We start from the raw sequence: 24,775 nt of genomic DNA on the forward strand, positions 1-24,775 counted from the left end.
AGCTATAGCTAATGACAGCTCTCAAAATAGTTTTCATAGTGACTAATGTGATGACAACGTCTCTGTTGATCTCTGTGGAACCATGAGTGATTACTAAATGCTAATTTTTTTACAGAAAAACAGATAGTAAGAAAAAAAAAGAAAACCAGATAAATAAATAGACCATATATGTAATCTACCCGGTCATCTGTCAGTCCTATTCAAAAACCCGTTTTTATTTAATAAGATTCAAAGTAAGCATTAACCTAATAAACAGCCTTCAGTAGACTGGAGTTTTACAGCTTCAGCTCTTGTCTAGATTAAGAATATAGAAATTTAAAGATCATAAAAATGTAAAAGTAAAGCTGTAACATTTCAAATAAAAGATTTCCTGTATTTCCAGTGGACATATCTGTACGAAATGTGTTTGCTGTTGACAGGAGTTGATGAGAGCCAAATGGATTCAGCATTAATTTACAATTGTTTCAAACATACATAATACGAAATATTATGCCAAAAATCAGATGAGAACAGAAAAGCTCCTTAGAAAATACAGCTATGCTCAACAATTTCCATTAAGTTGTTTTTTGGCACCAGAAAGATTCCTATGACCCAATTTCCACCTGCTTATTGGCTTCATATACCATCCAAAGTAAAGTACCAAATGGGAAACTGCTGAGCAAAAGGTAACAAAACATGAATTTTTTTTTAACAGTTTGCTGTGTGTATGACATTACTTCTCCACTTAACTTATGAAAAAAATATTTATGGGTTAGGAAAGTGATGGAGACTGCGTACATTACAGTTCTTTAGGGAACTCAGAGTTATGAGACCAGCCGATTCTTGTTTTGACAATTTGTAACAACAAACAAACAATCACAAATATTTATTGTAGTTAGTATATAAAGCCCAAGACTTATATATCCCTACTTGTGGGTTTCACATAATTAGGAATACGGGAGTCAGCAATTCAGTAACTGGTAAGGTAGACACAGATATTAAATTCCAAGTGCTAGATCATTTTCAAACAGATGGCTTCCTAGTTTATTTAATTAATTGGTTTATCGAAATAAAATTTTGCTGAAGCTTGTCAGGGGAAGATTGTTTAACTGAAACCCCATTTAATAATTTCTAATTGTGCATGTGCAAAATAGTTCAAGCTAACGCACGGCAAGTTACTACATTTCATGCTGCAAATGTGTCACAATATTGGCAAGTGTAACAACGGCAAAGTTATAACATTTCAAACAGACAATTTCCCCAGGAGGTAAAACTGATGTCTTAAAATTCTGGGGAGACACACACTGGCGACTCGCCCTTGCGCACAGCCTTTCAAAAAGCTTTATCTCAGTCTCTTTCAGCCTCCTAGGGAATGTCAATAATCAAATCCATTCAAGCCACTTAAATTGCACCTGTTTGCACAAGGCTTGAACTCTAACTTGTTGTCTGAAGTTGATTCAGTTTCCAAATATCTCATTAAATGCTGTTACTTATTAACCCAGTCATTTTGAAGATCTATTGGTTTACATAGGCCTGTGCAAAAGTAAAATTAAGCTTAACCCTAAATACATTTGGTTTGGGTGTTTCGTGTATTACTTTTGTCTTTTTATTAAAATGCATTTAATAAAAAGCATTTATTTACTTAGTATATACAAAGTCCACAAAGATGCACTTTAGCATTTCTAAATGGAAGTCAAAGAAATTAAAGTATGCTATTAGGAAAGAAATATTAAAACCAGCATGTGCTTGCAGTAAAAAATCTCAGGAAGGTCAAACCAATGAATCTTTGGAAACCCTGGGCTTAATGTCCTCATTAGGTCATCCTGAAATAAAAAGTAACTTTTTACATCATTTGGCTCTTCTGCAAGGAGGAGGATATTTTCTTAATTCCTATTTATTGATTACATATTTTGATGCTTTAATAGTTGCTAAGAATCAGACTGTCAAGGAAAATTTGCTTTGTATTTAAAAATGATTTAAAATAGATGGTTTAAATACACTTTTCCCACCTGCTCCCTTAAATCAAAGGAAAGCTTGCTATTTAAAATCACTCTGATGTTTTAACTGCACTCACATTTTGATGTATACCTTTATCATAAGGGACGTCATGTCTAACATTCAGAATTCACAGTAGTGAGCTGTCGATCACAAGGTCCAACTCTGTTGCTTACGTCCACCCACAAAATCAGAATGATTTAGTGTTTGCATGGGTCAAAGGTTAGCGTGACGGTTTTTATTGTAATGGGAATAGCTGACCTAAGATGTAGCTATTCCTTTACAGATGAGCAATTCCTACAATACAGTCTGTAGCATCATCTTATTCCCTGATCTTGGAAAGAGTCTTGATCGTATTTATATGATCTACACTAAAGAAACTAACTAAAGATTACTTAAAAAAAAAAAAAAAAAAAGGTATTTCTATGTGTTGTTGCTTTATATTAACAAATCTCGTCTTTGTATATTTAAGGAGAGAGAACCTTGAACTAAAGCAAGCATGTTAGTTGGTGTTTCAGTGCTGCAATTCTATTAGTCTTGCTCAGTCACACTTGTCTTTTCCGTCTCCTGCAAGGCTTCACAAGGTGCTTCCCATCCGCACTCCACTTCCAGCAATGTCTTTTGTCCTGTTGTCACACCAGGGTCTAACAGCCCGGCACTAGGACAAGAAATATTTCTTTAGGAGTTCCTGTGATAGTAAAGTTACGTGCATCTCCATGTACTACTACTTCTGTCAGGTGTCAGTGGGTACGAAGAACAAAACCTGAAACTTGAAGCAACTGAGGCCCTCTGTTCACAGCAACAGTACCAATCATGCTCCTAGACACTCGAGAGTAATCTACGTCAATGCACAGCCTTCTTGCAGGAGCGTGAGCAGATATTGGGGTGGTTGAAGTCCCGCATGAGGACCTGCGCCTGGAAACTTGAGGCTGCTCTTACCTGTCTGCAGAGGGCCTGATCCGCTGGTTCTTCTGGGTCAGGTGGCCAACAGCAGACACCCACTACAATGTCACCTTTATCTGTCCTCTCTTTAATCCTAAACCATAAGCTCTCAGTTGGCTCCTCATCCATCCCCAGGAAGAGCTCCACGCACTCCAGTAGCGCTCTCACATAAAAAACAACTCCCCTGTCTCATCTTCCCATCCTGTCCTTCCTAAAGATCCCGCATCCCTCCACCGCAACACCCCGGTCATGGGAGCCAGCCCGCCATGTCTTTGTGATCCCAACAACATCACAGCCCTGCAACTACGTGCAGATCCCTAACTCATCCTGTTTATTCCCCACACCGTCTGCGGTAGTGTCAAGGCACTCCAGGAACTCAACTCCATCATGTTGAGCTCCCGGAGAGGGTTTGGGGGATTCCTCCGTAATGGTGCCTCGTAGGCACTTCCTTGCTGACCTGCAAGTGTAAGCATGCAAGAGAAGCTCTTCTTCCTCTTTCCAATGTTTTGTTATTCATTCTTTAGAATGAAACAATGACATCTAGAGAAGGCAAAGACGCTTCTTGAAAAATGTAGTATTAACGGTACATGGAAAAAGCAATGCGTAGTTGTCTGTCTTATTTTTCTACCATGTTTTTCTGTAGTTTCACTTATGTTTATGACATTCCTGACTTTCCAAAAGTCTTTCCTTAGCAGACAGGTGATTAAAGTGCCTCTTTGCTTTTATAATCTGTTACAAATTAACTTTCTTTGCATTAATAGTGATTTACAACTGGCTGCAAAATATAAAGGAGGAAGAATCAGCACTATTTACTTTGTTTCCTTATGTTATATTCTTCCCCTGCTACTAGCATAGAAGAGCATATACCATCTGGCTTCTCCCGTACTTTACCAAGAATCAATTGTTATTCAGGTTTTTCACAGTATCTCAGAAGGTACCAAACTTTCCAGACACCCATATGTCTCATTGACATACTATAGATGAAGCAGCACTGCTTCTGAGTCAAAAATTAGTTAATTAATTCAGAGACAGAATTAAAATCCTTGAATGCCACATGCCCCAGACTTGAGCTTTTTACCGCAGCTACCATTTGTGCTTAAGTCCCTTTTGGGCACTTTGGGTAAGATTCCTCTCCAATAAATTGTCATTTAAAGGTAAGATCAGTTTGCTTTGGCCATTGCTTTTGCTCTGCAGCTGACGGGAAAAGAGCTGGGCAGCCCCAAAAGACTATTCATTCTCATCAGCCAAAGCCAGTGCTAGCATGAGATGAACCATCCTCCAGAAGGGTTTGTTCCTATTGAAACTGATGGGTAGCTTCAACGAGATGAAGCTTTACTTAGGTGTTTCAGCAAAATTAATCCTTATCTTTGGAATATGAGTAATTCCGTCTTTTATTTAGGAGTAGATGTTTAAGCGTTTCTTATCCTTAGAAACAGCAGAGAAATGAATGCAGAAAGAAAATGTTCAGCAACTCATTTTGCCAATTTAGAATTTTGAGAGAAATACAAACTTTGCCCATCACAAGGTTTATCCATGCCTAACACCTACTGCAATGGCTCCTGGGGACCTGAGGGAGGGGTCGCAGATTTTGTAACCCCTCCCTCGTTGACATAAATAATAGATGTTGCTTCTGCCTTCAGGACAAGGGAAATGATGTGAAAACTAACAATTGTTCACCTTTAAACTGAGATGACTGTGTACACAAAGATTCTACAAGCTTTTAAACAGAAGCTTTAATTACGTTATTTCTGTCTATAGAGGTGATTTTCTGTTGCAGTAATCGAAGACTGCAATTTGGAAAGAAAAAGTCAGTTGAAAGTCAGGAAACTATAAATACTAAAGTTAGTCTGCACAAAAATCCCTCTCTTACCATACACATTCAATACTTATATCACAGCAAAATATTTTTAAAGTTTACACTGTAAATTAAAAAAAAAAAGTATAAGTGACTTACGTATGTTCAATTTGGCTAAATTAATTATTTTAAGTTCAAGTAATAACTTGCTTGAGGTGCTTCTATTACAGAGTCGAATACTGCACTTTGCAGCCAATGCCTATAATACATGAGGAATTATATCCTGAGTAAATTGAAATTGTTTTTTAGAGTTTGCTACCTTTCTTTCTGAGCCTCAGAGACTTTTTCTCTGGACTCAAAGAACTCTCTCTCTCTGCATAAATAATGTGTTTTATGAGTTTCTATACTGTGTATATATACTTATATATCTGGCTCACCGACAATATTCTTAGTTGGCAGAATGTACGTGACCTTTAAAAAAAAAAAACAAACTTTACTTTTTACTTAGAAGTCCTAATAAGGCCAAACAAAGCACAAGAGAAAACACCTTATTGGAATAAAACAGAACAAAGACTTTGTTGAAACTTTAAAAAAAAATTAATCTTGAAAGTGAAATTGATGTTGAAATTTTCATTAAAAACATAAAACTATATGCAAAGAGAGCCTAAATGGAAGTTGAAATGAAAAAAAATAAATTGAAGCATTGTTTCTTCTTTGGTATACTCTCTGTTCCACACAAACTCAAAAGAAAAAAAAAAAAAGGAGGACAAATTAGATTGTTGCAAGGAGATACTTCAGGAGAGTTCGAGGAAAAAACCAAAAAAACCCAAAAAACCCAACACCAACCCCTCCACCCCCCAAAAGAACCCCAACAAAAAACCAAATTCAACTTATCCCTATTTTTAATGTAATCAGGGCAATACAAATAAGTGGACTGGGCCTTAGGATCTTGGTCTATCCATTTTGGAAGACTGAATGCACTAGATATGAACGGAAAGAAATTAGTACGTCTAACAACACTGACCACATGAAACAGGATAAAGATTTCTCTTTGTGTTTACATGAGGCTTTAAACTGTATCAGGAAAATATTTGAAGAGAACTGTAGCAGATACTAAATGTCACGGGAAAGTATTTTTGCATATTTATTCAAGGAATAAAAAAGTAATGCCTTTTCCTACAAAAACCGAGATGAAAAGGTTATGTTGTCCTACAGACCTCCATTGCTACACAAATACGCACTTAGTATTAACCGAGAAAACCTGGACCACGATTTCAAAGAATAGCTATTCTAATTGTTCTTTTACTTCATTTCCCCGTCTCCTCCCAGCTGGATTACTCCTGCGCAGTATTCAAGTAGCATAGAAAAACAGCTTCTGTGTGGCAGTGTAACTACACAGGTTACATTTACAGTGAATATTTATCTACTTGAACTTAGACATGCTTTCATTGCTTACTCCAGCGAAGATGTTTCAAAAAGTAAGAATTTGTCTTTTTGCCTAAGGCAACTTCCCAGAATGAACTTCTATATCAAATCTCTTACACAGTAATTAACTTCCACATGCACAAGGACTTAGTTCGAACACTGTGTACTAACATTCTCAATGAATTAACAGACATTTCTAACTTCATGCTCTCTGTTGGGAGTTTACAATACCCAGAAAAGCTGCATTATAGGTCTTTTCAGGACAAGAAAAGGGCAGGGGGGAAATCATTCCATAAACTAAGACTCTCTAACATAACGCTATCCCTATACATTTAATTAGAGCAGAGAATAATACAGTTTAGTTGTAATACTGGGGAGACAGAGGGGAGGGAAAGGACCAAGACAGTACAACATGGTATTTCACAGTGAAGACAGATCCTGGAATGACTTCAGAAAGACAAATGAGGCAGAATATCTTTAAGTGTGTATGGTCATAGCTGTCAAATGAAACTGAAGAAAACTGTTGTACCTGATTTTGTCAAACACTTACTAATAGATGGAAAAACAGTTCATTCCCTGTGTATTGCTTTTATGGACAAAGTTCCCAACATCCTGAATAAATACTCATTAAATTCATATAAGTAATGATTCTTTTCGTATGTAATAATGCCTCACATAAAAATACAATATACTCCCGGATCTTAACCGAATTCAGTCTCAGAGTACCCATACCAGACACATGACTATTGCCTCCGTGTTACAGACGGAGAAGCTAGCGACACAGATGGGTTAAAGTGAGTTGCCCAATGTCACAGTAAAAACTGGTGACTAAGCGGACGGTGACAAAAATCAGATTATCCAGTGCTGTCCTACCAGGGAAAAAAAAGAAAAAAGATGTGTCTCATAAATAACAGAGAGCTCAGAAGTGTTTCTCCACTTTGCCAGCATTGTGGATAAATGTTGGCAGTGTAAATGTGTGGAATTTGGCATAGAGCCTCTTTCCTTACAATGTGTCATTCATCCTCATTTTTAGCATTTCAGTGGCTGTTCCTTCTAGGTGGCTATTAAAGGGAAGAAAAACAGAACAGAACAAAGCAATAGACTACACTTATATGACACTAATGAAACATAAAAGTTAAGCAGAGTGTCCTCTTCTAGCTTTGTAGCAGTAAAACAGCTCTACAGTATCAATCAGATTAAGTGCCGGAGTCAGTCCACCGCCAGGACCTATGAAAATCTTAAAACTTTTGTTTTTATTTTGTTGGGAAAACGTGAAGTTCTCTGTGATACGATTTCATGGTAAATGAAAGAAGTGCCAGTAAAATTGCCAGAGCAATTACTCTATATAGAGCTGGCAAAAATAGGAAATACTGTATTGATTCCCCTCATAATGCCATAAATCTTCACAGGTTTACTAAAGAACTATCCTCAACTAGAAACTAGCTAAATACAATTTTAAATTCACATTTACAAAACACTTGAAGCCTATGTAGGTTTGAGTGGCTGAGCTTCACTCTATGCACTGTCCCACCCGACATAAATCAATGCCCTGAGATATACCCCAGAAGTTGTATAAAGAATAAGTTAAAATCAGAAGAATTTTATCTGTCAGGAAGAAAGAACGTCAGAACTCTGTCTGAAATTCACAAAAATTAAGTCTAAACTAATTAGCTTAACTTAAATGAGCTTTGCCACAGCAGCGTGAGGATAAAAATGCAGACTTTTGAGGAGAGAGGTTTTATCCAGCTCATGGCAAAATATAGGTACCCCAGAAAAAATAATCTTGAATCTCTGAGATTGGACCAATTTTTTTAAAATACAAAATAAAACCTCACAACATTTTATCACCACTATGAAAAAAAAAAAATCTCTGTTTAAAGCCACCACTATCTGCACTGATTACACAATTTAGATCTTAATAAATATTATCTACAAGCTACATGCATTTTCAGAAGATATGTACTTTAATAAAGTCTCCCAGCCATAGCTATTTACATATAGTTCCAGTAATCAAAGAAGATTTCTGTCTTTTGAGAATGAGATTGCGTTGTAAGTATTAAAAGCACTGTGAAGGCAAGTGGGGAATCCCTTAAATTGTATCTTATTGCACACTAAGTTTGAAAATTCATTCGTGAACCGTTCAGGAGAAGTTGTATACTGCTGTAAAATCCTCCACAGCGCAGTGGAAATACAAATGAACTAAAGCAGAAGAAAAAGTCATTATTCATATCTGTTACAAAACCTGGTGTAAGTGCACATAAAAACACAGATCAAAATGTTTGCAGATTCCCACTAACCATGCGTTTCAGTGTTAAAATTCAGATAAATATCCCAGGGTGGAATACAGACAAATCACTCTGTGAAGAATTACTATAGTTTCAGATAAATGATTTCTAGCAGCTTTTCAGCTTCCAAGTTTAGGATTCCGTGGGATATAACATTCAGCAGCATGTATTGGATGAGGACCGGGCATTGTACGAGGGAACTTAGGCAGCTGCTTAAACTCTGAGGCTTGCATGTGTAGCTCCCCGCCAGCAGTGTGCTAAAAAAAAGTCTTTCAGAGCATGAAAGGTGCGAGACAGTTGCAGACACGTGAGAGCGAGCTGGATCCCAGAGAAGTGCATGAACTGGCATGTCTGAATGCGATTAAGTGCCAAGCAGTTTTACAGTGATTTAAACAGGGCTCAAACTTCAGGAAATGAAGGGGGAGTGGGAGACTGTGCTTTTGAATGTGGCATCATATTATTTAATCACTAAGCCATTACCTTCTTCTAAAGAAATACAAGTAAAGCACTCAAGATTTTCAACTATGTAAATTCTCCAGTTATTCTTCTGTTTGGATATTTGGAATTTTATAAGGGTTGTTAAGTTCCTGCTTTGGTTTTATTATTAAGCAGATACTGCGTATCTATGATTATGGATGCTTTAACTTATTTACATTACCCATTTTTTCCATTCCAGTTTCCAGTACTAATTTCAGTTACCTAAAAGCCAGCCAGAGCATGCTAAAATGGATCCACCCGCCCAGAGGGATCAGTGGCATAGTTCAGATTTTCTCTTAGGATCATTCACTCCAATTTCTATTCCAGAGAAAAAAGCCCGGAACATGGCAGCACTCTGTCAGCTTGTTATCTACTGTGATAACTCTGTGCTGCTTGCACTACAGGCTTTGAAAACTCAGTGTGATGATTTTTGTTTTATTTTGAATGTGGCTAGATCTTAGTAAGGCTCTTCTAATCTATGGAATAAACATCTATGTCTGTTAGGTTCAGAATATACAGAGCAAGAGCAGCAACGGAAAAAATGTAAAAGCTAATGCAAGAGTCCTGCTAATTTTTCTCATCTACTAAAAGTCCCTGTCTTTACATCTCACGACAGTAAACATTTTTACTTTTTGTTTTTTCTAGGTTAGACTGTATTAAGCTTGGAAAGCAATTCACTTCTCCTTAGACGAAACGTGAAAATCATCTGCCCATTTTGCCAGGCACAGCTCTAAATCTATCCGAAATGCAAATACATTTTAGCATAAAAAAAAAAAAAGACAAAAAACCCGTTTCCTGAACATGAGTTAGCTAGCACTTAAGTTACTCGGAACACTAGATGAGTGTCAGCTTCCTGCTGTTCCTTCCCAGAAATTTCTACAGTTGGACTGCTAGCAAATATAACTTCAGTCAGATTTATAAGCCAAAAAGATCATTTACTCTGTTCTGTTTGCCACAGTATTGAGATGCCAATGCTTGGCCTTTTTCTTCCTGTTCATATCATATACCCATTTGATCGCAGTCATCAAATACTTACATTTAGAGCTAGACAACACAGTTTTGTGTTTTATTTTTAGAATGTGCCTTGCAATACAATCACACCCCCCCATCAAAAAACAGAGCTGAATTGAATATTCTATTCAAAGACTGCTAAGACAAACATGCCTTCTTGTAGCGATGCCTCTCTGTCCAAAATCTGATAACACCCTCAGTAATTATCTTTAAACTGAAAAATGAAGCAGACAACTGAAAAACTTAAGAGTATACATAGAATCTTCCAGCTGTCTCAAAGAAACATACAGATAGTAAACCTAGCAGGAATGCTTGATAAGGAAATATTGCTCGCTTTTACAAATGGAAATTAAATGATTGAGTGAGGTGCCCAGTTTCTTATTAAGAATGTACAAAGAAGCAAGGAAAGGAATTTGTATAATACAAACCATTTGGTTCTTTCGTCTTCCAATGTCTATTTGACTAAATGTTTGCATATTGTTTGTTAGCATAAAAAAAAAAAATGTAGATACTTTGTAAAGATTTGCGATATAAATACCACAGTATTGGCATTTAACAGAAGAGCTATGGGAAATAAGTAGTAACCGTAGAGCTTCTTAGACTTCTACATGCATGTAAACAGTTGCAGATCACGAGTGACTGTGTATTAATTGCCCCCAACAAGGACAAGACACCTAAACAGAAGGTATGATTCTGCTCCTGTGTAGAACATCTGTATCCTGCGGTCCAGCTGAGTACTCGGCACTTACAGCCGGTATTAATATAGTTGCATGTTATACAACAAAACACGAAAACACTTTTATTCTTTGTTTTCTCAATCTAGCGTCACATTTAAATCTCCACTAGTCATTTCCTTGTCAAAGGGCATCACTGAACACTGCCGACATGAGGTCTTACTTGCACACGCCTGTTGAGTTCTATTTAAGAAATATTAAATGTGCAGATGTACTCAAAATTCTAACAACTAATTAACTTCTCATCTTTACTGATATCCTTTGTCTGTTTTCTTTTAGCATGTTTTAGGATTTTTTAATTTTTGGGTTAGCTCTTCAGCCTCCAAGGAAAAAACTCTTCCAGTTTCCTTTAGTTTTTATAATGTTTGACAACGTGCTGTTCTCAGGCTGTTCTGTGAGCAGCTTGCCAGTGCCTCCAGCTTGCAGGAATGGCTTTGCCTCGCTGGTAGCGTGGCTGAACAGCCACACATTGGTTCCACAATCCTTCGCAGTGTGTTAAAGAGTCACCATGCCAGATTATTAATTTTATGTTCCATTTCATGTAAATATTCTGCATGTGGAAGTGGAGTGCTCTATCCATTAATACACTGAGAATACACAGATTGCCTGAGTCATAAAACAGCCTGTGAGAGGTAAAAAGACTGCAATTTCAAAACACAGTGGTAATTTCAGTTCCTGCAGAGGGAAACAAGCTGAAATCTATTTGCCAAAATAAATAATGGAGATCTAAATACTGATTACAGTTCACAAATCTATCTTAGACTGTATGCCTACATTTGAAATTGTACTCTATGTTCAATTCACAGGAGTATTTTTATCCCGATAATTTATTCCTAAATATAAAGGAAATATACACACAAGTAAAACTATACGTAGTGTAAACACGAAACATTTTTCAGAGAGTTCTGAATACAATAGTACAGCTGTGTTTATCTGTGTGTTTGTTTTTCAGGAAAGTATTCAAGGAACAAGAAAGTGTTTGATTTAACATGGGTGAGCATTTTAGCAAATAGAAATAGATGAGAATGTGGTAGCCATAGTTAAATTTGGTGTGCATTGACTTAGACTGTTGAAGTATGCATGGGAAGGAAAGCAGGGAACTGCCTTTATTTAATTCAGAACATATCACAACTCTGTCTCGTCTGAACTCCTGTAGAAGTAAAACACAGAACTTTCCAAATTCCTTATTTAAACTGAGAAAACGTCTACACTAGACTGAAAAGCACCTACTGAGAGAAAATCCTCTGTTCCACTAAAATCCATTGGCCTGAGTGCGTGGTTTGGCAAGAGAGAGGCAGAAAGCCTGCTTTTTGAGATACTGGAACACGTGTATAAAAGCTTCTAGCTCTTGTTCATAACACACATACCCTAAGATTACCTATCATATACACAAAAAGAAACCAGACCAGTTCTTTTCTAAAAACACAGACCTGAGTTTGTGCATTCATCGAGTCTGAAAATTGTCAGGCTATAACTGGGAATCCTCTCGTAACACCGCATCCTTGAAAACTGCATGCCATGAAAAATAGGGCCCTTTCCTCAGGAAAGTGGTACTTGCTACTGTTACTTATTAGACTTATCTTACACATCGGAGCAGTAATTTTAGAAGCAGCTTTTTTACAGATGCCTTCCAAGGTGGAAAAATAGCTCTACCTTGCTAACCTTACAGTGGTACTAGTATGGAAATATATTAAATTGAGCATCATTCTATTTTTTAGTCTGTTTATAAATTCAAACAGTTTCTTAAAGTTTATATAGCTGCTATTGTAAGGTTTTTAAGACCTTAAGCTACATTAGATTTAGATTTTAGTATGAGCTAGTACTCATATTCAATCAGCATATTACTACTTTCATCACAAGTGTTTAAAAATGTCTTTCAGAGTAGTTGTAAGAAAAATAAGTATTTGAAACAGTATTTTAAACTGGCAGTTTTAGCGTATTTAGTTTATATTCAGCATAATTCTTCTAGCTCTTCCATCCAAAAAAAAGCAAGGTCTAAAAAGACTAATGGGTACTACACAAGTGATTCTGCCACAGAATCTCCATTTTATTTTAGGCACATCCTTTATCAGACTTATTATTCAACTAACAATTTGTAAATGCAATGTTCCGTTCTGTACATTTGGCTTTGGTTTTGAACAACTGGACTGTGTTTACACATAGATATAGTTTATAGATTAATAGATTTCTAAGCTGAAGGCCTTTGAATGGGAGCATGACAATAACATTTGGTGCTTTGTATCTGATGTATACACATACACCATATTAGCACAGGCTGGTGAGTTGGTTGGTTGGGGAGGTTTGCCCTATTGCCTGCAGGCAAGGGTCAAAAACCTCCTGGACAGAACTGTTTTGCTGACATGTGAGGAGATGATGCACAGGAAGAAATGGTTATTCTGTTATTCTGTTCAAACCTACTGAGCATTCACCACAAATTTCATGTTAGATACGTATTAGATGATCAATTAGATGTTAAATTCCTGTTCTTGGACGTAATTCAAACTGAAAGTGTGAGTCTCAAACATTCCTCTGTGCATAATTGCAAATATACATTAGAAATTATTATGAAGATGTGATAAGTGCTTTAGAACACCTTAGAGTTGTACCCTCTCAGAAACTGAATGATTTACTTCAGTTAAAAAAACTGATTAAAGTACTGAAAATACATTGATCTGTTTTAGAACAGAATATTAAACATTTCAAGAAACACCTCATTTACCTCCTAAAATTCACCAGTACAAACACTTCCCATTAACTTCTTCACAGACTAATCATTTCATACCACCACAACCATTCCTTAATCTGTTTTAGTAACAACAATTACTTAAAAAACCCAGGCCAGGATGGTACAATCTAGCAGAAAGGGTTATTAGTCTATATGCAAGGGACCCCAGTAACATTGAGGTGAAATTCTCTGGTAAATCATCTCTTTGTAACACTGCATTATTAGTTGAAAACAATATGCTCATCACAGGAGCAGACAATTGAACTATTGTTTCCGCTTTCAGCAGTTCTACACTATTGTAGTAAAAAATTTCTATTGATAACTGGCAGCTTCTCAACAGCACATTAAAAAAATACATAACTGAAATTAAATCCAGCATATGAGAGAATTAAAAGGGAAGGTTGAAGTGTAGACTTTTTCCAAACAAAATGGAGGGCCAATTTTAAATGATTGTGGAATTGTTAGCAAATATATATATGTTATTTATTGCGAATGCAGCAAGTAACTTCCCCTAACGCAAAAATTTTAAATGGCAGACTTACAGACGTGCTTACTGTACATGCTTGGAGCAGACTTATTTTTGAAGAGTAAGAAGCAGCCCACAAGGAAGTCATCTAACTTCTAATTTACAAAAAAAAAAAAAAAAACCAACAACCCACAAACAAACAAAAAAAAAACAAAACCAAAAAAACCATACCAAAAAAACCTGAATATATGCATGAACTAAACATGTTTGGTCTTCCTTGAACATGCTAAGTTTAAAATCACATTTGAAAAAGACAAAGATATTCATGGTAAAAGTTTATATATCTATATCTATATATATATGTATGAACACTTACACTCGTTACTGAGAGAAATTTATTCACCAAGTCTTTAGAATCAAACAAAATCACAGTTCTTACCACAGTGCAAAGTTTTTTAAGGCTTATATAAGAAATTGCTAACTTCAAAGGCTGAATTTGAAATAATCAGCTTTAACAAATGACTGAAAATACAATTGTGATGTGTTGTAAATGGATCATAGGTTAGGATGCAACTGGCTTGGCACAGCCACAACATCCAGATTTTCACGTTCAACTGCACACTAATACCAATCCCATCATATAGGGTCACTCCAGTAATAAACCGGGGAATTGTTTGCAAGAACTTGCCTGGGGGTGCTGGTTGACAGCCGCCTGAACATGAGCCAGCAGTGTGCCCAGGTGGCCAAGAGGGCCAATGGCATCCTGGCTTGTATCAGGAATAGTGTGGCCAGCAGGAGCAGGGAGGTGATGGTGCCCCTGTACTGGGCACTGGTGAGGCCGCACCTCGAATCCTGTGTTCAGTTTTGGGCCCCTCACTCCCAGAAGGACATCGAGGGGCTGGAGCGTGTCCAAAAAAGGGCAACAAAGTTGGTGAAGGGTCTGGAGCACAAGTCTTATGAGGAGCAGCTGAAGGAACTGGGGATGTTTAGTCTGGAGAAGAGGAGGCTAAAGGGAGCCCTCATCGCTCTCTACAACTGCCTGCAAGGAGGTTGTAGTGAGGTGGGGGTCGGTCTCTTCTCCCAAGTAACAAGGGATAGGACGAGAGGGAAAGGTCTCAAGCTGCGCCGGGGCAGGTTTGGGTTGGATATTAGGAAATACTTCTTCACCGAAAGGGCTGTCAGGCCCTGGCCCAGGCTGCCCAGGGAAGTGTTTGAGTTTCCATCCCTGGAGTTGTTTAAAAGAAGGGTAGACCTGGTGCTCGAGGACATGGTTTAGTGGTGGGCTTGGCAGTGATAGGTTAACGGTTGAACTCGATGATCTTAAGGGTCTTTTCCCACCTTAACGATTCTATGATTCTAAATACAAATCAGTCATTTTTAAGAAATAAATATAAGGGCAGGGAAATCTAACTTTTCAGTTTGGCTGAATGTTTTCTATATTGCATTTATGAATAAATGTGTTCCATATGAGTTCGTCTTGAGCTGGGATGGACCCATGATCCGCTATAGTGCTCATGTAAGCACACAGCTGCCAGTAACTATTCTGCTGGAAAAAAATATTTATTAAAGCAGCTTCATGCATACCTATTAAAGCAAAAAGAAAATCTTAATTATGAGTATATTGACCCTATAAATCCCAGCCTAACTCACCATCTATTGCTCCTCATCCAATGGAAGTGTGGCAGGATGTCTGTAAAGCACCCAGGGAATGTTAGTTTAGCATTAGTTTAAACCTACAACAGTACAATACAGACAAGAAAGTGTTTATTAATTTACTAAATGTACCGTGGAGTAACTTGAGGAATCTTCTTCAATGTACGCATCTGGTCAGCTGGCAATAGTCTAAACACTTCAGAAGCCAAGAACTCTTGGTTATCAGGAGTCTTCTTGCGTATGCTCTGAAGCTCAATCGCAGAGGACATTTTTGTCTGCATTACGTTTACCATGATTTAAAGACAGAGAACACATCCAGGGTAACCATACATTTTCTGGGCACCATGACAAACTCAAAGGTTTAAAGAAAGAGAGTTATAACATTCATTTTTTTCCCAGAATCACCAGAAGTTTTAATTTTCTACCTCTCTCTTGGTTTCTCCACTGGATGGATAATTAAATTTAGTCCTCCGTCTAAATCATCTGAAGCCTTTAGCTTTTGCTCCAAACCACAAGCTCAAAACTGAGACCAAGGACAGGCTGCTGCACTCCCAGCAATCTTAATTTTATGTGGGATAGCTCATTCTCCCTTAGTCTTCATTCTCTCTTACCTGACCCTGTTCAAATCCGTGCTACAGGGACACTCAGGGACTGCTCTTCCCTTTTTCTCTACACTACACAATTACCTTTTTCACCGTATTTCTTGTCTACCAGCAACCTCCCATGCCCGGCGCTGTCAGTCCTGTGCATTCTGACACAAGTTAACACTTCTCACTCATAAACGCTTCAGATGAATTTGAAAATTATTACTTCAAATACAGTTTTAACTTCCTTTCTGATGCAAACAATGAAGCGCTCAATCATGGTTGATAAATGATCATTGCCAAGTTTAAGTTTCAGTCAAAGAAACACATTCTTATTCCTCCGAAGAGGCAGGATTTCAGCCCACCTACCTCATTTGCCTCCTGACACAGACTTCCACCATGTTTCTCCACACCGTTTCTTCAGATCGCCTCACAGTCAGGTCTACACTCCCAAGTTCTCATCTTTTCTCCTCAGTAAAATTCCCTCATTTTCTCCAACCCCTAATTCCAGGACTTTTAGGCATTGTTGCTTCTAACAACCTCCGTAGCGTCCCCCCATCCCAACCCCCAGGCAGCTCCCACCTCCCGCCCCTCACAGCCAAGGGTGAGGAACAAGGCCACTTCCAACCTCACCACAAGCAAGGACAACCGGCCACAGGAAAGGCCCTGGCCATTTGCTGAAGAAAATCTTTCACTCCAGTACTACTAACAGCAAGGTAATGCCGACTGTTTTGTACAAGTGGAAGGCAGAAATAAGAACCCCTAAGGCGGCTGCTGCCCCTGGCCCCACAGCATTCACCTTGCCATGGCTCCTCCTGGCCTCCACCTCAGCCCAGCCCGGGAAGGGAGAGGAGGGGGAGGCCGCGCCGCCCCGGCCGCCCCCATCTGCCAACAAAAACCATCGCTGCTCCTCCAAATAGAGCGCAAAAATTGAACAGATCCATGGGTTCCCACCCTGGGAGAAAAAGGGAATGAAGGGTGGCGGGGGGGGGGGGAAGTAATTTGAAAAAGTAATTCAATCAAAGTATTACACAGATGCATCTGACTTTTTACTGGGCCAAAACCCAGCCTCTCAGCACCTTACCAGCTATCCCAGCTCCGTAACGAAGCAGGCGGACCAACGCCCCGCCATACCTCTGGCGTCGAGCAACAGAACATAAAACCCCCCGAGATCAAGACCCAGGAATCTCCGCAGCCACGAAAACTAGTGATGACAGCTTTGTTTTTTTCAGAAACAAATGCTGTAAAGATCTAAATTCTATGCACGTATTTTAAACATACGTTAGGAAACAAATGTGGATCTAATTTAAGAAGCTACATTCTTTCCCTTCTAGAAGTAATGATTTCATTTAAAAGGAAGGGAAGCGCAGCAAACCCCACAGAATAATGAGGTTTGATGCGGCATCAGGGGGGCCAGCGCCTTCTTAGGACACGACCTGTCACCGACCCCTGACGCTTCTCCACCCAAACTTGGTATTAGAAATATTACAGCCCTACATCCAGTAGGGCTACTACATCCCTACATTTTATTAGCTTACCCAGGTGCTAACTGGTAAAATCAAACACATATAAGGACTAGAAAATGGAAGAACACTATTTTCTTAAGAGGTATTAATTACAGGTACAGATAAAAAACATCCTGCTCCTCAAAATGACAAGTCGGGAGGGGAGGAGGGTAGAAATATTGGGAATATCTATTAACCTTTGTAGTTTAGAGAAGGATACACATGGCCTACTCTGAAGAAACAAGATTTTAAGGGATTGTATTGTAATGCAATTAAGACTTACATTCTCCCTGCAGGTGTGCAAGTGTTGCTGTTCCAGAGTAAGTCAGTAGCACCACAAAGATCCCGCTGGCCTCAGGGTACGGGCTCCAGGTGGATTCTCTGCAACAGCTCACGCCTCTACAGCTCTTGAGCAGAGACTTCCTTGCCTCTTAACCTATACTTCAGGCAATCTCTTTAAATGCTTTTGTATCTTTTTGACATCATGACTCTAAGCTCCCTCCCAACTTGTGTTATGCCCGTTCTTTAGGCTATACAGTTAATACCCCCCCCCCCCCCCCAACATTTGGAGAGAACACCATATAAGTTACCTGAGTCACCTCCGTAAGAGATGAATATTTTATACAATTTTTCTCTAAGAGTTGCATATATTCCGAGAACTAAATTTGCAGTTTCTTTGTAGGTTTGGATACTCAAGATAAAAGTGATTTAAGTATTTACTCCTAAGGTCTTGAGTCTCAGAGAAGAAAAGTCTCTGGATCCTTGAGGGCAGACAAGTTCAGTTACTAATTTCCCTTTGCATCACTAATATCGCTCTCTTCTTTCCCACACTTTAGTGTGCGAATGTGATGATATGGCTGCTATTAAAAAACCAACAACTTAATTATACTACTTCTGGTAGTATTCCAAGGTGAGAAATAAAACATTTCACATTTAACATCTTTAAATTATTTTCCTCTTTGCAATGCAAGTTCAAGATAGCTCTCACAATCATTTAAAAACCCACAAATTTTGGCATACCTTCAAACAGGTTATTGCATTGTTTAACTGACAGTGGTTCCCACTCTAATGTAAATATAATCTGATGAAGCCTTCTTAATATTCCACTCTTCCACAGCAATGGTTTTAAACTCAATGATTTGCAGAACTCTCTTCTTTCCACCCCCCCCAAAGGAAACACATAGCAATTTAAATCTTACGACAACAGGCTTGCTTTCCTTGCTTACATCTTGCAAATATCTTGAAAGTAGTGGGTGGACCAAAAAGGTCTGCTAATCACAGGCTGACAAAAAAATTGTTATATCATGAAGAAAAAAGAAGAGTTCACTAAAAACATTTCAGAAGCTAATAAATAAAACCAAACCAGTTCCTAAGAAAATGTCTTTAATTTTCATTTTATGGAAATACATCTTTTGGTTTTATTTCCATGATACAAAAATGTTAAATATCAAACATTTTCTGAAATCTACCAATGCAGATCCTTTCTTAAACAAATAAAGGGCTGGTGCAGTTAGCAGGTTTGTCACAAGTACCAAAAAACATTTTTACAAAAACCCCACAAGCTGGGGAAGAAGGAAGGAAGAAACAGATCAAGACTCAAGAGTGAAAACAGCAATAGATGTGAAAACAAAAAAAGCCTCTACCTCCCACCAGGAAATGAATGTTTGAGAACCTCACAATTTACAGTTTTTTGAAAGGACAAGGTATGTGTAAAGTTGGTATTTAGATGAATACTGGCTGCGCAGGGGGCGGGGGGTAGAGAATGGAAAACTAGAGAAGATTTCTAGATAAAGTAACTGGTAGAAAAGCAATACTTGAAACTGCAGTTCTACCTGTTTCAAGAATGCTGACAGCATACTGATAATGCCTGAAAAAATAGCTAAAGATTAGGAGATTTGTGGTAACTCCCCTCAAGCACAGGAAACAGCCTAGCATGAAATCACAGAGTGCCAGTTCTTTTTGAACATTTCATAGCCAGCATGCCAAAGTAGGTGACCAAAATAGATTTAGTCTTGCTTCTTAAATCTAACATCATTTATGACAGCAAGGATTTCACATGATCAACAACGAGTCATATACTAGTTAATATACACACAAGTAAAATTGACAGTGATTGTTCAATACACAGTTTAAAATAATTAAACTGATTTTCAGGACACATACTGCTTTGTTAACACCACTTTATTTAAATAAAGTATGGCTTCCAAGAGGTGTATTCTCCCAACTGCTTTTAATCAATTCCGCTTGTTAGGGCAGTTGTTTCCTACCATGTTTCAGGGACTTCAAAAATTCCAGTGGAACTAGTTGTGAGGCTTCCTAAAAGACAGAGTCACAGAACAATATATTAAAGTCTTCAATATACAAACACTGAAAGGAAGAAAAATTAGATCAAGAACCTTTTTATTCTTTCAGAGCATACAAGGACATATTTTCTCCTCTCTCAAGGCTCTAGATACATTACTGGCAAGTCAATATTTACAAAGGGAAACCAAGAGACTGTTTATGAGTAGGTACTTAAAAAAGAAGAAGAAAAAAAAAAAGGTTAACGTGAAGTTTTTTAGCCAAATGGTAAATTTTATATTTTGCAATTAATGAATATTTTTAATCCAAGTAACTTTGGTTTTGCAATAAGAGGGATGATAAAGTTAAATACTATTTCCCAAGTGTACTTGCAGTTAGTCCTGTTTAAGGCAGTTAAGACAGCGAAGAGTATTTCCAGCCCAAATTAACTGGAGAAGAAAGATGAATCACACTAATACCGATAATGTATATTTCCATAATGCCAAATACAGACCATGAATTTTATACTTGGAATTACAGTAGATAGTCTCTTCATTTTGCATATGCTTGCATTGCCCAATTGCCCTATTGAACTACAAGAAGAAAGCAATTTCCAAGCACAGCTTTTGAATCAGCTAAGAAAGATTTTACTCTGCCAAATCAGAAGCGATGCTTGAATACAATACCACTTTCCGGATAAAAGTGCCTACAGCAGATATTGAAATGAAGTTTTAACTATTAATATTTGAATCCACTTCAATACAGGCAGTGCTCCAGATGACCAATAATTAAGATGTGACTTAATTTTTTAATATAGTCTAATCCACTTCTGCAAGAAATTACTAACAAAAGTTGAAATAGAATCAACAATAAATAGATCAATAAAAATCAAATCTTTTGAGGGTTAACTTCATGTGACCTAAGGTTAGTTAATTACTTTTTTTTTGTGTACAGGCTGCAATAACTCACACAAGAGAGCAAAACTATCAGGTGAAACACTCATCTGACTGTCACCTGCCTGTGTTTAGTCAGACACACAGTTCAAAGTACTTTGGCTAAAAAATGTAGGTATTAAAGTTTGCAAAAACCCCCTTGCATCAACTCTAGGTGAAAAGTCTTCAACCAAACAAAGAACAATAAAGGCTGTGGTTACAAACACCACACAGAACATAGCATAGACTAACGTATACATCAAAACAGTTTTTAGAAGAAAGAAAAAGATTGTTTGGGTTTAGAATTTGTATTAGAAACACTATTGATTTTTCAAGCATTACATTGTGAGCTCTAAACCAGATAAAAAAGAAAATTTATAAAACACATAAAAGAAGAAAGAAAAAAACTTATCACTCGGGCAAATCTACAATTTGACACTTTTACAACAAAAAACTACTATTTCTTCAACTTTTCGAAATCTGCATCTCCTGAAAGTGAGATTCCTCAAGCTTCAACAACTAGCAGTCCATGAAATGTGAATGATCTGCTCACGGTCCCGTAAGCCTTTCAAATAAGCAAAGGCTTACTCAGAGCATGTGGTAGACTGCAAGAAGTGTTAAGGGTGACTATGATCCACCTATCTAAAATGTTTGGAAGGGATTTTAAACACACTCACTTTTCATCACCGTATTGCCAAGTGTTATCAGAAAAAAAAAAATCCACCGCTAAGTGATTCATAAACGCAAAGCACCCAGAAAGCTAAAGGGCCTGCGTAAGTTTAAGAGCCCAGCAGACCAGCACCCGTCCGGCAGCTTCCTCCTTCACGGACTTGTCTCAGAAAGGCAACACGTTCTCAGGAAACTTTGTAGAGAGGAAAGGGTTTCAGTAGAGTTGCAGCCTAGTTATTTATACCAGGGGATATAAACCAGCAGTCTGACGGGGTCAAACTGCAGGCAACCTAAAACAGAACTGTGGCAAGAGGTGTGCCAGAGGAGCGGTGAGGGGCAGGCAGGTAGGCTGTCAAAGTTTTGGCTTATTTGTAGAGGTAAACGATATTCTGACCAGATTGAGAAATTCCACTGTTTTCTCAACTTACAGAAATAGCTTCTCTCACAAATAACTGTAAATAAGCAATGTTAGTGCAATGTTATTAGGTTGATTAAAACTGGACTCATTTGCAAGCAACAGAGGTTGTCTAATGACACACATCTGGCAGGTCAAGCTACGTACAAGTAAGCAAGCAAGATATCAACTATAACCTGCTTCCTTTGGTTGGTCTCAGGTGGGCTTTTGTTGGTTCGTTTGTGGGGGTTTTTTGAGTTTGATTTTTTTGGTGTTTTTTTGTTGTTGTTTTTGTTTTGTTTTGTTTTTTACAATTTTTGTATGATGCAATCTTCAGTTTAAATAACTTATTGCAAAAATAACTTGTAACAGTGACTTATTGCATTACATTCATGGAAGTCCAGAAAAGTTAAGACAGTCAAGAAAACAACTTCAGTTCTGTTCAGGCCTAGGGTAGTTCCAAACGGAACACAAAACCATCTGCACAAACACTGCACTTACCTGCTGGAACTTGTTCTGTCTTGATCTTTTTGAACTTTTTGGCTCTCTTCTTACCATCTGGAAGGGACTCTGCACAGGAGTCTGTCTGATCATATTCTGGATCTTGGCCTTCTCCCTCTTCCATATCATCGGAACCACTTTCTTCCTGAATAGGACTCATGCGTCTCTTTTCCACTGTACTGGCACCTGTAAAACTGAAATGTAGAAGAAATATGGTTAGGAACAAGTCAAGAATAACTATTACATAGGTACTAGCTGTTGTACATCTAGTAAATGCTTATGAAGGTAGTAGAATAAACTGTGGGAAGTGATGTACCACGAAATCACATTATCTGGAAGATCTGACTATAAAATTCTGTAACTTGGCTACCTAACCCAATCTTATGTAGATTAAGGTATTCACTCTTTGTACTATAGACATCTCAGGCTTAGCTGCTATTCTGATGTGATCACTCAATTCAAATGTAATTATAGCTGTTCTCTATCCCTGCTTAATTTTAATTTTTATTCTCTTAGTTATGAAAGCTCTTGTAAAGCATTCTCAATAGACACTAAGTTATATACAACTGTTAAGCCTCAAACACACATCTTGATATTGAAGGATTCTACATGCTAACTTCATCCTCCTGGAACTATATGCGGTTTTAAAAGCATTTCTATTACATAAAGGTAGAAGAAACCATCAAGCTCCATATAATAAACTTTAAATCAGGCCTTAAAGTGAAGAGTCCTACCATCCGACAGGCTGGTAAAATAAAAAGCACAAAAAATTGCACACTCGTTTCATAGGCAGTGTTTGAATGAAGCCTGACTAATACAGTATGAAGATGAACCGAGAGCTCCATTTCATTCAGCATACATTGAAATAACACTGCATAGATTTTCATTCGACTGGAATGCTATTGTTAAGTTTCCTTGGAAGATAAATGACAATATTAAAATCAAATTAGCACGAGTATAAGAAAGAATACAGTAGCAAAGGGGCTAATTAAAAAATAGTTCCCATTACAAACTTCTAGATATGTGAATATCAGCTACTTAAATGTCTATTTTAACGCTCTTTTAGAAAAACCAATTTAAAAAAGTAGCTTTAGACTTACAAATCTTTAGTTTTTCATTAAGAATGACACAAAATGGCTGTATGCATCTAAGCTACGTTCTATTCTTTTATTTAAATAAAAATTAATACCAAGTTATTGAACAAAGCTTTACAAGCTATTTTATTTTTTCTTTCTCATCAATAATTAGGGAATTATGGTGTTCCAATAAGGTTTCAGCTAAAGGACTGTGAAATTTGGCTGTATAGTTTTGGCTTTGAGATGGAATTTTTTCAGCTGAACATTTTGCAATTTAAAACAGACTCTTTCTGGGATGTCCAAAGGCAATAAACAAACATGAAACATATGATTACGCCTCATGCTCTTACTTCCACTTTAGGAGCACAAACGCCATTTACTTTGATGAATAGCTGCCTTTTCCTCCAAACATTCACACACAGAAGGCCTTCTTGCATGATTTCTTACAAATCATCATTTTGAGTCACACCACAACTACCATCAATAAAAAGACGCAAGCCAAAAAGCTGGATAGAACTGTTTATCCTACATGCACGCTTCGATATTGTAAAACAGGCAAAAAGTAGGTTTAGAAAGATAAAAGGTCTAGTGAAGAAAGAGCATTTAGAAAATGAAAAAACACTATATATTTTTTTAAAAACATTGTTTAGAAAAGTTTCTAAGGATTCTAATTTTGGGAAAGATATTCTGAAAAATACATAAGGAAGAAAACCTCAGGAGCCATAAATTATGATCCCGGGATTTCTTAAGACATGCGATGAGCACTTGGCTCTTAGAAGGGAACTTGTACTCACTGTAGGAAGAAGCTCCTTTTTGAAAGGTCTTATGGCTGAATTTAATTTTTTTCAACTTAGACTCTTGACAAGTTATTGCAAATAAAGAGAAACAAGTTTTTGACCTTCAGTGCACATTTAGCTGTGTACCAAAGTACAAAATAGAAATTAATTTTAGGCCTTATGTTCTTCCTGCAGATACCTTAAGGGGAAAAAAAGCCCCACCAAAAACCAAGCAGCACAAAATCCAAAATATATATATTTTATAATCAAGGACTGTTAGCTTGCTTTCTCCCAAAATATTATTTTTACTCTACATTCATTCACTGATTGCACGGATTCTAGATGGCTACAGGTTGATTTTTTTCCGTCGTCGTCTTCTTGGAGGTAAAATAAGATTCAAGGACTACAGCAATATTATTTATTCGCTTAGCAATAGTAGCAAATCGGTATGGTTACATATACAAGTTAGAGCACAACTCACAGCAAAGTTCAGTTTTCTAATTATACCAGCTGTTTTGGAATATGTCCATATTTCTGTCTCAATTTCCTTACTCTGTTGAGAAACAACTAA

The 24,775-nt window shown here is 37.5% G+C and overlaps 1 protein-coding gene across 8 annotated transcripts in view; it reads right to left on the reverse strand.

Annotated features, from left to right (window-relative positions):
• Positions 1–19,061: 19,061 nt before the first annotated feature.
• The window catches only part of PARN (poly(A)-specific ribonuclease), a 66,001-nt gene continuing 60,287 nt past the window's right edge, over positions 19,062–24,775 (reverse strand). For all 8 annotated transcript variants that reach the window (XM_082311496.1, XM_082311497.1, XM_082311495.1 and 5 more), the window contains 2 exons: positions 22,353–22,546; positions 19,062–19,892 (listed from right to left, as the gene is read on the reverse strand). In XM_082311496.1, the coding sequence (XP_082167622.1) occupies positions 19,840–19,892; positions 22,353–22,546 (247 nt within the window). In that variant the 3' untranslated portion in view covers positions 19,062–19,839. The remainder of the gene's footprint in view (positions 19,893–22,352; positions 22,547–24,775) is intronic.

This window comes from Platalea leucorodia (genome assembly GCF_965183815.1).
Source record: "Platalea leucorodia genome assembly, chromosome: 5".
Taxonomy (NCBI): Eukaryota; Metazoa; Chordata; class Aves; order Pelecaniformes; family Threskiornithidae; genus Platalea; species Platalea leucorodia.